Consider the following 15021-nt stretch of genomic DNA (forward strand, 5'->3'; position numbering starts at 1 on the left):
AAGGCCCATGTTATGCAGTGGACGTCCATCGGCTGATATGATGACGATGATGACGATCATCATTATCAACCCATATTCGGCTCAGGGCTGAGCTCGAGTCTCCTCTCAGAATGAAAGTGGTTAGGCTAATAGTCACGCAGAGAACTTACTTAATTCTCTGCTATGCAGGTTTCCTCAGGATAATTTTCCTTCACCGTTTGAGACATTTAATTTCTTAAAATGCACATAACTGAAAAGTTGGAGGTGCATGCCCCGGAACGAATTTGAACCTGCGCCCTCCGAATCGAAGGCGAAGGTCGTATCCACTGGGCTATCACGGCTCATAAAATAAGCTGATACTGATGGCTTATTAAGCAATACATATGGATGGATTAGCAATAGATTAGTTACGAGTATGTTTATATTTTCTTGTTCGATTCGTGACAGGAAAAGTTGAATTCAGGTTGATGCTACAAGAGCTAATGTCCTTTTTGTAATACCAGAAGTAGGCAACTGTATAGTGCAATACATAATATCTAGTGCCTAATGCATTAGATCTACCTAGTTTATCGATTTAGAGTATTTGCTGTCGTGTTGCTTGGATGAAAAGTGTATTTACTCTATGCCTTTTTCTGTTTGTTTGTTAAGCATTTATAATATTAATCAAGACTAGCAAATGCCTGCAACTTCGTCCGATTGTCACGAATCCCGTGGGATGCATGTTAGAATATTAGTTGTGTAAAAAACTAGCGAAAGCTCGCAACTTCATCCGATTTTTCACGAATCCCGTGGGGAGCATGAGATCCGGGTTAAATACTGGTGTAGATGTCGCTCGATAACCACCTCTATATTTCAGTGAAAGTCCCATCAAAGTTAGTTCAGCAGTCTCAAAGATTAGCATACAAATAGACAAACAGGCAAAATATTAGAAAAAGCTTGTTTATGTTGTGGTATTTGTAATCTATGCTAATATTATAAAGCTGAAGAGTTTGTTTGTTTGGCTGAACGCGCTAATCTCAGGAACTACTGGTCCGATTTGAAAATTTCTTTCGGTGTTAGATAGCCCATTTATCGAAGTAGTCTATAGGCTATATATTATCCCCGTGTTTCTACGGGAACAGGAACCACGCGGGTGAAACCGCGCGGCGTCAGCTGGTAACTACATAAAACACTTATGAGATCACACTTGTTTTGAAATCATACATAGACGCTTAATTTGTTTTATTATATGTATTGAGGTATTGAATAATATACATATTAGGGATACAAGTTTTTTTAATTGAACCCCAGTTTGCCTTGAGGTAGGTACAATTCTAATAATAATCTTGCGACTATAGAAATGCATGACCATAGAATGAGCAGTGATAGCCCAGGGAATATGACCTCTGCCTTCGAGTCGGAGTGCGCAGATTCAAATCCAGTCCGGGGCATGCACTTCCAACTTTTCAGTTATGTACATTTTAAGAAATTAAATATCACGTGTCTCAAACGGTGAAGGAAAACATCGTGAAGAAATCTGCATACCTGAGAATTTTCTTAATTCTCTGCGTGTGTGAAGTCTACCAATTCGCATTGGGCCAGCGTGGTGGACTAGTGGCCTAACCCCTCTCATTCTGAGAGGAGACTCAACAGGGAGCCGAATAAGGGTTGTAATGACGAGGAAATATAAAAAGAAGCTATGGAAAATAGCTGTAATTCAATGAAAAATTAAACTTGACTTTATAAATGTGATAAAATAATTGTAATTCAGCAGTTTTCCATTGTATAGGGAAACTATATAACAATGTGTTGTCGTTCTTTTTACTTGCAACCATTGTTTGACTCTGTGAAAACTGCGTGCTACGATTCATTACATTGTAGTAGGTGTCACGTAAAATGAGCGCTAATACGAGTAGTAGTACATAATAGTAGTAAATAAAAAACAAAAAAAGAATTTTCAAAATCGGTCCATTATTGACGGAATTATCGCTGGACATACATAAAAAAAAAAAAAAACATACATACAGCCGAACGTAGAACCTCCTCCTTTTTGGAAGTCGGTTAAAAACTGATGCGTATTCCGTATTATTATACTATTCCCAAGTTATCAACGAGGTATTTATATCGTTATTAGATCGATGTTCGTTATTTTTTTTTATTCTCTACAAGTCAGCCCTTGACTGCAATTTCACCTGATAGTAAGTGTTGTTAGGAGAAGGATGAAAATCCATACCCCTTTCGGTTTCTACACGGCATCGTACTAGAACGCTACATCGCTCGGCGGTGCATCTTTGTCGGTAGGGTGGTAACTAGCCACGGCCGAAGCCAATCGAGGCAAAAAACCTCAATCGGACCAGCCGGGGATCGAACAAAGGACCTCCGTCTTGTACATCCACCGCGCTTACCACTGCGCCACGGAGGCCGTCAACAATCGTTATTCGGGTATTTCAAAATTTTTCCAAAGCTGCCACTCAGATTTAATTCATTTACATAAAGTAGCATGAAGGCTTTGCTGGAAAAGCAACATAAAACCCCCAAAATCACTATCTAGGTCTAGGAAACAGATGTTCTGAATTAAACAATAAATAAATAATATATTAATTCTTACATTTTATTTATTAGTCCATTTGGTTGTGTTTTTTAGAGGACACAATTTTTTTTTGGGTCACTGGAAAGCTAAAACCAAGATTTTGGGATCGCCACCCTTGCCACACGCCCGCCATCTTGAATATAGGGGTTGGAATGGTTTTTATAAATAAATAATATATTAATTCTTACATTTTATTTATTAGTCCATTAAAAATTACATTTGGGGTTGTGTTTTTTAGAGGACACAATTTTTTTTTGGGTCACTGGAAAGCTAAAACCAAGATTTTGGGGTCGACACCCTTGCCACACGGCCGCCATCTAGGGATAGTAACTAGCCACGGTCGGAGCCTCCCACCAGCTAAACCTGGACCAATTAAGAAAACCTCAATCGACCCGCCAGCGATCGAACGCAAGACCTCCGTCTTGTCCACCGCGCTCACCACTGCGCCACGGAAGCCGTCAAAATGGATGTCCATCGGCTGACGATGATGGTGGTCTTTTATGACGTCATAGTTTTGCCATTCGTGCGTAGTAGCAATAACAGTGGCAAAGTATCGTACCAACGCCGAAGCACTTTCTCGCTGAGCAACATCGAATCATTAAGTCAACAAAAATCGCATTTTAGTTAGAAACGATAAATTTTGACTATAAATCCGTGAAAGTTATGGGTTTTTTCGTGATCTATAGAAAGTTTTATTAGATCTTGTAATAAGAGCTAGTTTAACGAGGTAAGAGACCTAAGTATAAGCTAATCTACGTATTTAACGCCAGTAGAAGATAAATTGGTATGTAATTTATGTAAAACCTTTCTACGAGTATGATAGATGCCTACAACCGTTAGTATTAATTCATAAATTTTGACACTGACGTAAAAAAAAGAGATGTAATTAGCCTGACGTGTTTGTGTTGTTATTTGTCTATCTGTGGCATCGTAGCTTCTAAATGAATATACCGATTATGTTGCGGTTTTTTTGTTTGTTTGTCTTTAATTAAATGTAACTAAGAACTATATCGATAATACAATAATAATAACATACATTTTTTTATATATGATATGTATGACGAAGATTCGTTTTAGAGAATGAGATAAGATGTATCGAGAAGAATCCGAAGATACGAGTATCTTCGGATCGGCCTTTTTCTATTTTGATGGAAAAAATTTCTGACACGTTTGTCAGGTATAGAAAAATTTTAAAATTTTAATTTGTTTTTATTAATACTTTTGTTTTAACTTGCTCTTTTAGTAAAGGTTTTTTTGGAAGATAAATTAGAATAAGTAGGTACTTACGATAAAATATATATTTTAACGTAATTTCAGTAAAAATGCATCATCATAGAAACCTACCACGTCTTTAATGGAGTCTGAGGTGGTTGTAGGAAATTATATTAATTTTCATTGGTGGTTGCAGTAGTCGTAAAGAGAAACGAATATTAATTTTAGCATAATTTTGGGCTTAGCTAACTGTACTTTGCTCCAAACTTCACCTATTCTAAAAATCATCGACGACTAGAAATTTCAGTTGGTCATAAATTCAAATTTTAACCCTTGAAGTACGACTACATTTCAACATTCATATAGAGTTTGCAGAAGTACCGACGATGATGAGAATAGATTTATTTGTAAGTACATCAAACTTTAAATTGTCCAATTAATTACGTTCACGATAAAATAAACAAAAACCGTCTTACCTTAATTTTCCTTGAGTTAGTCATCCTGCTAAACATTCGTTATTAGAAAGTCACTATCCCACAATCGCACGCACAGATTTAAAATTAAAAAAAAACAATAGATTTTGCACAGTTTATGGAATATCGATCGCGATGTATTTCAAAATGGCGGACTTTGGCGCCAAATTCGTATTTCGAATGTGGAACTTTCTCGCGCGGCGGTGCGCGTGTGCCGAGCCTCGTTCGCTGTCACTCTCACCGGTCGTTGGATCGTTTTTTCTTTTTATTTATAGCACTCCCCGCTCTTGTTGCAATTGTGCATTATCTCATAATGCTGTTATCAAACTTTATTTGGGACATCAGCTTGGGGTGTTGACTTTGTGAGCTAGATGACCACCCAATTAATGAAAAGCTTTTTTGCAAGCTTTTACCTTCTCATGTTAGTATATAAATGTGTATGGAACAAATTTTGCAAGAATCATTAGATTAGAGTTAAATTTTAAAAAAACAAATTATAAAAAAAGTTTGTAAATGCGGATGACAAGGAGACGCACGACGGTTTTTATGGGTTTCACCGGCTTCACCACGCTGCTTGTCTCACTCTGTATAGTCTTTACTCTGTATCGTTTGTCAAAGAGTACTGCTTGAAGTCAGGAATTTAGATGTAACCACAGAATATACACAACTCGGAGTACGTGGTATTCTCGTAACTGTCCTGTACAACCGAAAGAGCATTATGCCAACAGTTCCGGTCATTACGAGTATTATTAATAATAGTAACAAAAAAAAATTAGGTCATAATAAAAATTAATGTATCTTTATTATCTTAGTCTTGCCAAGTCGCATAAAGCAATTAATTAAATTCGCAGGCATAATAATATATTTCATCATAAAATTTTGAATTTTATACATATTTTACGCAATTAAGTAGGTAACTGGTAGTGAAATAATGTCGATGAGCGTGCTGGGTCGAAAGTGATAATTCAAATTGCTCTGAAAGTAAAGCTTAATGTCCAGTTTTGAAATCTGTCCGACTCTAAGTTCTTGCTTTTTTGAGCCCATCAAATAGACAGGAACGTAAAAATAAAAAAAAAATATCTAGTCTATTGGGCATCTAACCTCTCTGGCACAGAACTGTGCTCAACATGGGCCTGGGTTCGATTCCCAGAAAGCTTAAAAAAACTAAGGATCCAATTGGAGGGAAAATGGGATTGGGGGTCCCAAGGAGCAGGAAAGGCGACCCCGCACCGGAAAGCGCAGTGTTGGTCGATCTCTCCACTAGGTGGACTGAATACATCCAGCTGGTCCCTGTAACCGTAGGTACATACAATAGGCCTATCTTTACTTTGCCTGTGTCCAGCAGTGGACGTCCATCGTTAGAGATGGTGATGAATTAGGTACCTACTGTCAATATCGATAATCCTCTATCTCGAAGTCGGTTAAATTATATTCTCAGTGATTTAAGTGAATATATCCTTTCTAATTGTGGTGATTACATCACAAAACGGAATAGTTGTCTCAGTTTCATAGTTCCAAGCTCTAGTTTTAGCGGTTTGCCGAGTGTCAATGGACGAATGAGGATAAGATAAGTAGGTACCTACTTCTTTTACCTATCTAGGTAAATTCCTACGTCTTGTTAGTCTAGTTGGTAGCTTTCGGGTCACTTTGATCTTCAGTCCTGGATCATTGGAGCTTGAGCTCTACTTCGAGCTATAAAATATTGAGCTAGCCATCGATGTAAATCGTAGCGAGTATTTTTATTAAGTACCTACTTGAAAAAAAAATCGCCTAGCTGAGAAGTGGTGGTTCTACATCGCCACTTTGTCAGCAATCCATATTTGGCTCACTACTGAGTTCGAGTCTCCTCTCAGAATGAGAGGGTACCAAAGTCTACTACGCTGACCCAAAAGTTGGAGGTGGTTGGAGTCGGTCAATGGCCAGTATGAAACGTCTTCGATGCGGGCAGCGCTGCAAAAACGTGGGTATACTTGATCGTCAATGGCTAGCATAATATTATAGGCAGACGCTTGAGAAGTGGCATAAGCTTAAGTTGATACCTTTAAAGAGGAAGGCGCGAACAGATGGGAATTCTTTGTATGAAAGTGTATTCATAAAAATCTATAAAAAAGGTATTTTACTTCGCGGACGAAGTCGCGGGCGTCTGCTTATACCACAGAATATAAAATAAATATTTGTTTATGTAATTCGTATTTAATCATCTACCTACTAATCTACTTTAGAAGGTCGATCACGCTCGTTAATATGTTGGGCCATGTCAAAGTATAAGTAAAAGTTGCCACCAAAATCGTCTTTTCTGGTACCCCAAAAGTTCCGGGTTCCGGTTTTCGATTCCCAACCTGGGTCAACAGAAGAACTTGTGACCTTTGAATTGTTTTAAATCTTTTGATAATTACGATGCCGTATAGAGCAAGAACTTGTGAAAGCCACAATTTCGTCGAAATTCACAATTTTTTTTCATTCTTTACAAATAGGGATGATGAATAGGTTTGAATAGCGATTTTTATCATAAATTTATTAACTAAATTTTACATAAAAAACAAAGATTGACTGGATATTTGCAAAATAAATAAGATTATAAAATCTATTAAAAATCTTTTATCGTAATTAGATGAAAATTCATACAGTTTTAGCTTCCTTACATTAAATGTGATATTTTTTAATATATGAACTATTAACAAAAACGCAGTAATAACAAAGATATTAGTAATTTTGTTTAAACGCCCATACAAATCTAACGATCACGACGTCATTAGTTCGTACCATTTTGTATGGGGCGTTTCCAGGGATTCGCGGCAGCGCCGCAAATCTGACCCTTTAAATCCCTGTAGCTCCGAAAGTAATTATCGCAGATACCCTATTACTTTTACAAAATTGCTTTACTATTAGCATACTAAGAGTATTTAAATACAATTTAAAAAACTGTCATCATCCCTATTAGCTCTTGGCTACAATGACGAAGCCTAGAGAAAAAGCTAGCTTATATATGAAATTTTCAGATCTTATAACATGAGTCTTAGCTTTAGTCACCCACCCCGATCTACTATAGAAAGGTAGCCTAGTATCTGGCGGATTCGACCCGTGATATTTCCCTATTGCTACACCGTATACGTAATAAACTATTATGTGTATCTGTAAAATTCCACAAACCTCGGATGATATTAATATGATGTGTCTACGAAAACTTCCGGATCAATGGATCATAGCTGTCTTCTCTATCTATAATAATCTTTATCTACCATCGTTGTCAGCCCAAAGGGCCAATCCTTCCTCCCTATAGGGGATGGAATTTTTAACTTGTATCCGCCTATCTGCTCTAATAATAATTGGCGGGCTCAGGTTGGTAATGTTTGACTCTATAACCATCACCATATTGTTCTTCTAGTAATTAATTTACTTATCCTTTTTAAGCGACTTCAAAAAAAGGAGGTTTCTCAATTCGATATATATTTTTTTAATTTTTAAGAATGTAAATAAAATATAAAATATAATATAAAACACTATCGAAAAGTTATGCGGGACATTTGAGTGCCCAAGCAAGCGGTGGTCAGGGTTCCAGAGTGAGGAACCTCCTCGCAATATGCACCGTCTCAAAGATACTTCTGTATCCGACCCTTGATCCTTGATCTAGTGTGGAGACCACAAGCAATGTTATGGTTTTTGGTATCTATTTTTGGTTAGTAAAGATTTATTTGTTTATTTATTATATTTATTTTTATTAACACCTGCCTATTCAAACAATAGGTATGCTAAATCTCACACTTATGAATGAAATGAAATGAAATGGAAATACTCTTTATTGTACACCATAAAGAGCTTATGTGCATGGAATTCCTGAAGACACATACCTAAGTGTGAGATTTAGCAGTAGTTAATGCTTTAAAAATGAGTTCGTTAGGTAAGCATGAAGAAACGGAAGCTAGATTCCTGAAGATTAAAGTTTCCGTTCCTACAAGCTTGCTTAATTCAATTAAGCAAGCTTGAAGAAACTTAGCTAAATTAAGAACTGACGAACTTATATAAAAGATTTGATTAGAATGGAAGAAACAGGGGAGATATGCAAGGAGTACTACGGGAATTAATAATATTACAAAGAAGTAATGTTTGTGGAATTGTAGGGGTAATCTCTGGATCTACTAACCCGATTTTGAAAATAATTTAACCGCTACAAAGCCACGTTATTTGTGAGTGTCATAGGCTTTATTTTATTATCGTATTCTCACGACAACTACGAGGGTGAAACCGTAAGGCGTCGGCTAGTTATGTAGGTATGTATAGCGCGTACGAATAACCTGGCTCAAATAATGTTTGTACTGTGTTTTTTTGGTTGTGTTTAAAAGCCAGGTCAAGTTAATGCGCACGAGTTATAATAGAAGATGCTATTACAATATTATACGAGTAAGTGACAATACTACCAAGCACAAGTAGGTATATTTATGGTTTCCTCGCTTTGCACAATGTACTCACCCTTTTGTAATGTTTTAATGATATGTTCTAACACGTTCGGCTTTTATGAAGTTGTTAAGAATGTGGCTGTAAGGTTGTTAACTGAGAAAGGTGCGTCAATCAAACGCCAAAGGGCGGTTCCGTAGTTTTATTTTGGTACTTAGGTATCATGTAATCCTTGGTTTAAGGTTTCACTTAAATAAATTTTGAAAATACTTTGGTCCCGTTGAGAGACGCCATCGCTGTTTCTGGGCGTTTCTAAGCATTACCTCATGTGCCTGCCGCTCTAGCCACGTCGATTCTCTTTCTACGATTGCTTACGCTTGGAAAACTAGAAAAATGTATGGGAATGACAGATCGATAGCAAATGTCATTTCCATACATCTTTCTAGTTTTCGAAGCGTTAGCGATCGTAGAAAGAGAATCGACGTGCCACGTGGCTAGGGGGGCTGGCCTTCTACTTACCTACTGAAAGGTCAGAGTGGGTTCTCATCCAACTTGCTCCCTTAACACTTAACATGTGACCAACGACAAGATAGCACAAGTTGGAATGGCCATCGAGGAGGTTTTAAAAATGTTTTGTTTTTTTTTTATTATTCTTTACAAATTAGCCCTTGACTACAATCTCACCTGATGGTAAGTGATGATGCAATCTAAGATGGAAGCGGGCTAACAATGGGAGATGGATAAAAATCCACAACCCTTTTGCTTTCTACACGATATCGTACCGGAACGCGTAATCGCTTGATGGTATTCATTGCCGGTAGGGTGGTAACTAGCCACGGCCGAAGCCTCCTACCAGCCAGACCTGGGCCAATTAAGAAAACCTCAATCGACCCAGCAGGGATCGTCCCAGGACCTCTGTTTTGTAAATATACGGCTGCGCCACCTAGGCTAGGCTGTCAAGGCCGTCACGGACGTGGGGTACATCTAGAGACCCCTCGTTTCTTATTAACAAAAAGAAACGGTAACACACATTGAATAATAGGAAAAAGGACGGACTCTGCATAATATTATGTATGATTAGAAAAACTCGTATTTCACACACCAATTTTCAGCGAACGCAGCGAATGTTTACCAACCGATTACAAACACGCTTAAGATAGAAACCTCCAGTGAACAAGCTGTGTAAGTATTATCTTTGTTATCACCATCTCACAATATCACTTTTAAAGTAATTGCATTTTAATTCCATCGTCTCCAAGACCCTGCAAACATAACACATTCAATTGTGTTGATGTTGACAATTTTTAATGGAAACAGTGCGTGGCGTATGCGGAAAATTTCTTTACAACGAAAACTATTCAAATTTAAACTTTATGGTGCAAGTAATTAAGTTACAATTCCAGTGACACTGGCCGTGTATTTCGCAATAGTGTTGTCTTGTTTCTTTGTATGCCTTTATTTTGACATAATGACTGTATTTAAGGCATTTGACGGGTAATTTTCAGGCATTTAACGTATGTTGGTGTTATGCCATTGATACAGCCTACAGTAGCTTAGTGCGGTGAAATTACCTTACAATAGGTATACACTTATGCCTTTTTGTATGCCATACCATCTGCCTTTTTATATGCCAATAACTGACGCCGCACGGTTTCACCCTCGAGTGGTTCCCGTTCCCGTAAGAATACGGGGATAATATATAGCCTATATTCCTCAATAAATGGGCTATATAACAATGAAAGAATTTTTCAAATCGGACCAGTAGTTCCTGAGATTAGCGCGTTCAATTTTGTAATCTGTACTAATATTATAAAGCTGAAGAGTTTGTTTGGTTGAACGCGCTAATCTCAGGAACTACTGGTCCGATTTGAATTTTTTTTTTTAGTTTTAGATAGCCCATTTATCGAGAAAGGCTATAGGCTATATATTATCCCCGTATTCCTAGTATTCCTAGTATATAGATACCATCTGCCTTTTAAACTGAAAGTCCCTCAGTCTGGGAGAATAAGCCTGTGTGCAATCTGTAAATGAATCGATTCTATTGATTAGCAACGATAACGAGTAGATTGATTAATTACACTTTCATCAAAATCGGCACAGTATTTTAGGCGCCACATGAGACATTCAAATACAATCATAAATACAGACAGAAAGAGTCCATTCTTTAGCCTTCTCTAATATCTGGCTGGTTTTTTAAAGATCTTATTAACTTTGCATCATTAATTTTCAACACGCTCTTAAAGACTATTTCAAAGTTCAAATTTTTGAATTTTAATATTAAGTTTTGGCTCGTCTCGAAATTCAGCTTAAAGGACATTGTACACAATATTCCTTAGGTCGGTCATTAAAAAACTATCATCTTAAACAAAAGGCTCTTACTAAATATCCGTTTAACATTTAAATAAAGCCATTAACTAAATAATGAATCTTTTTACTTAATAAATACAAAAATATGACAAAAAGACAAAATCTTTTCAAGTGATACTCAAGAAAATTATTTGGTAATAACGAGTTTACGTAATTTTCTTTATCCATCCACTTATGGGTCTAACTACAAAAGTTCGTTTAACGTCGCATCGTCCAAATTTGCGACACGGTTCGCTAAAGCACTACGCATTGATTTTCATTCGGTATTCATCTACTGGCACACATTTTTAATAATTAATAAAAACCCGCGTATCAAAGCTTTGTATTAAAACAATGTCATATTATGGTAATAAATCAAGTATATTTGTTTTTTCTTTCTTCCTTATTTTATGTTTTATTGTTGTGGATAAAAGATGGCCCACCTGATCGTAAGTTGAAAACCATTGACTAAATAGAGTAAATGCAGTGCAGCCAAGCGACATATTTTGCCTGAAATTTCAACGACAACTATCCATAATTACCCACACTTTAAACACAGCTAAATATGTTGATAGAACTATAAATGATGATAGTACCTACTTTTAAGGACGATTAATAGTAAGTATTAGACTTAAATAGTAAAATAGAGTACTTAAATGATACTGAAAAGAAAAAGGCCAAATATAGAAGCAAAAGAGAGAGGAATATCTTATCACCGTGCGGGTGCCGGGTCCATCGCATGGTAGAGAGGAAAACTCCGAGCAAAGTCCAGGACTTGTGAATAACCTTGATAATCGATTAACACTCTCCTCCTTCGCTCGTGTTGTTCTCCCTGCCTAGCCAAATTTAACCTAGCCTTATATCCTAAAAATAAACCTATCTAAATACTACAACTTGAAATCGCAACATAACACAGTTTTGATGATTGTGAAAAGGCATCGCGCAGCGTACCTTGTAGCGACTGATTTGTGTGGTTACACCCTATGATAGCCAGTTTGCGAAAACCGCCTATTGTCCACTCGACACTACAAAACCGTTTTAGAAGTAGGTTAAATGACATAACCCACAATCAACAACAGCTATATGTGGAATTAATTCCTGATTAAGGAAATTTATGACATACTCTTAACAACTTACTTACTTTGAAAAAAAATACATAGGTGCTTAGTATATTTTGTAACATTTAAGCATACAAATACTCGTTATTTCATTAACATCTCATATTCAGCTCTCTGTTGAGCACGAGTTCTCTCAGAAATGAGAGGGTTTAGGCCTTAGTCCACCACACTGGCGTTGCTATAAGTGGAATTAATTCCTGTTTAAGGAAATTTATGACTTATTCTTAACAACATATTTTGAAAAAATTACATAGGTGCTTTGTATATTTTGTAGCATTTAAGCATACAAATACTCGTTATTTCATTAACAACTCATACTCGCTCACTGTTGAGCACGAGTTCTCTCAGAAATTAGAGGGTTTAGTCTTTAGTTTACCACGCTGGCGCTGGCTCAATGCGGGTGTCAGAATTCACATACCTAGAGAATTAAGAAAATTCTCAGGTATGTAGGTTTCCTCACGATTATTCCTTCACCGCTTGAAACACGTTAAAAAGCATATAACTGACAAGTTGGAGGTGCATGCCCTGGATCGGTTTCGAACTTATGCCCTCTGAGTCGAAGGCAGAGGTGATGTCCACTAGTCTATCACGGCTCTATGTGTCATGTCATGTCATCAATGATGTCAAAATTTGTGAATTGTCCTGCTGACCTAAAATAAACAGACAGACATATATAAACAATAAGTTTACTTGGCAAGATATTTATCTTGAATGCCTGATGATAGTTAAACTAAGTGTAAAATAACAATTGCATTAAGAATCGATTAGGAGTTAGATCAATATGCTGCGAAAAGAAAACTTTGCACACCTTTTTAACAGATAGATTTTCTTAATTGGTAAAGGTCTGGCTGGTGGGAGGCTTCGGCCGTGGCTAGTTAAGCTTACTTAGATGAAAGATTTTTTCTTTAACTTTTTTATTTGTTAAACCTCGGTAATGGTAAAAACATGCAAAATATCAAAACCACAAACAAACGCTCTGAATAAAAAAATAGAAAAAAGGACTTTCCCAATAATATACTTTTTTTGATTTAATTTAATCAATTGAGATTTTGACAATTATTTTTACCTTAGAATTAAAAAAGCCACGTTATTTGTGAATGTCATAGGCTATATTTATCCCCGTATGCTTACGGGACGGGAACTTCGCGGTCGAAACCGCAGGGCGCCGGCTAGTAATATTATTATAATGTAAAATTTCATAGAACATATTATAAGGTAATTTCCCTATTATTTTAGGATTGTATCTAGACATTCTTCCACCGATGACGTCAATATATCCTGTGACGTCACAGGCTTTGCGTCAATCAAACCGCTTGTACGCATTTTATGTTTTGGTCCAAAGTACACAATAGTAGTGATTAATATGTAGTTAAAGATTTATTTAAAACTAGCGGTCGCCGGCGACTTCGTCCGCGTGGAATTCAGCTATTCACAAATACCACGGGAACCATGGATATTTCTGGGATGAAAAGTAGCCTATGTGTTAATCCAGAGTTACATCTATTTCCATTCCAAATTTCAGCCAAATAGCTTAAGTTGCCGCAGCGTTTTTTTTTTCTTTTTTTTTATTCTTTACAAGTTAGCCCTTGACTACAATCTCACCTAATGGTAAGTGATGATGCAGTATAAGATGGAAGCGGGCTAACTTGTTAGGAGGAGGATGAAAATCCACACCCCTTTCGGTTTCTACACGGCATCGTACCGGAACGCTAAATCGCTTGGCGGTACGTCTTTGCCGGTAGGGTGGTAACTAGCCACGGCCGAAGCCTGCCACCAGCCAGACCTGGACAAGTTAAGAAAATCTCAATCTGCCCAGCCGGGGATCGAACCCAGGACCTCCGTCTTGTAAATCCACCGCGCATACCACTGTGCCACGGAGACCGTCAGAAGGAACAGACATACACACACACTTAACACAAAACTTCGACTTTATAATACCTATTAGTGTGATACTCGTGCGAAGCCGGAGCGCTATGTTTTTATATACTTACAACGTTTACAGTTTTTTGAAGTGTATTTAGTATCAGCTTTGCACTCGTGCGAAGCCAGGGCAGGTTGCTAGTTATACAAACTTTCCTCTTTATTCACTCTAGGGTTCATGTCACTGGATGTGATGCCCTTCAAGTCATGACAACATACAGACCATTTGCTGAATGTTTTTTTAATAACAGATTGCAAAGGAAAAACACCACAAAAAAAAAAATTGAAAAAAATTCACTCTATCTACTAAAAAAACCGCATCAAAATCCGTTTTCGTATATCCGTAGTTTTAAAGATTTAAGCATACATAGTGATATAGGGACAGAGAAAGCGACTTTATTTACTATGTGGTGAAAATACCTGTAATCAATCGAGGTCCTAGGCGCGTTTGGAACCCTTGTAACTTTCGGTTAAAAATGTTTGTAAGCTAAGCCTAATTGAAATATATTTTTTAAAGAATATTAGCCAGTACGGAAAGTTGGTTGTTAGTGACATTTTAATTTTGCCATCCCATAGAAATAAAGTTCAAATTCGAATAAATCTTGCTATAGGCGAATATTTCATCGACGTGTCTAAAATAGCGGAATCGCACACAAGTATTTGTAGGGACTTCCAAACACCACGGTTCTGACCCGCCTGTGACTCGTATTGTGGTCAACCGGATTGTGGTCGATCAACAGTGCGGTTTCCGGGGCGGTGTCGCCATTTCAAGACTTTGACCATGTATTATATGTCCCGCCCATTGTCACTTCAAATTCGCGACTCATTGGGTCAGTAATTCGTACTTTTAGGTACTTGTCTTATACTTTTTTTTTTATTCTTTACAAGTTAGCCCTTGACTGATGGTAAGTGATGATGCAATCTAAGATGGAAGCGGGCTAACTTGTTAGGAGGAGGATAAAAATCCACACCCCTTTCGGTTTCTACACGACTTCGTACCGGAACGCTAAAA

The 15021-nt window shown here is 37.2% G+C and overlaps 1 protein-coding gene across 2 annotated transcripts in view; it reads right to left on the reverse strand.

The window, feature by feature from the left end:
- LOC112046259 (uncharacterized) overlaps positions 1–4491 on the reverse strand; it is a 36819-nt gene extending 32328 nt beyond the window's left edge. Inside the window, exon 1 of one of the 2 annotated variants that reach the window (XM_052884673.1) lies at positions 4237–4491. In XM_052884673.1, coding sequence (XP_052740633.1) covers positions 4237–4272 — 36 coding nt within the window. In that variant the 5' untranslated portion in view covers positions 4273–4491. The remainder of the gene's footprint in view (positions 1–4236) is intronic. The other variant, XM_052884674.1, reaches the window with a different exon arrangement.
- Between the last annotated feature and the right edge of the window lie 10530 nt (positions 4492–15021).

This window comes from Bicyclus anynana, chromosome 12 (assembly GCF_947172395.1).
Source record: "Bicyclus anynana chromosome 12, ilBicAnyn1.1, whole genome shotgun sequence".
In the NCBI taxonomy this organism is placed as follows: Eukaryota; Metazoa; Arthropoda; class Insecta; order Lepidoptera; family Nymphalidae; genus Bicyclus; species Bicyclus anynana.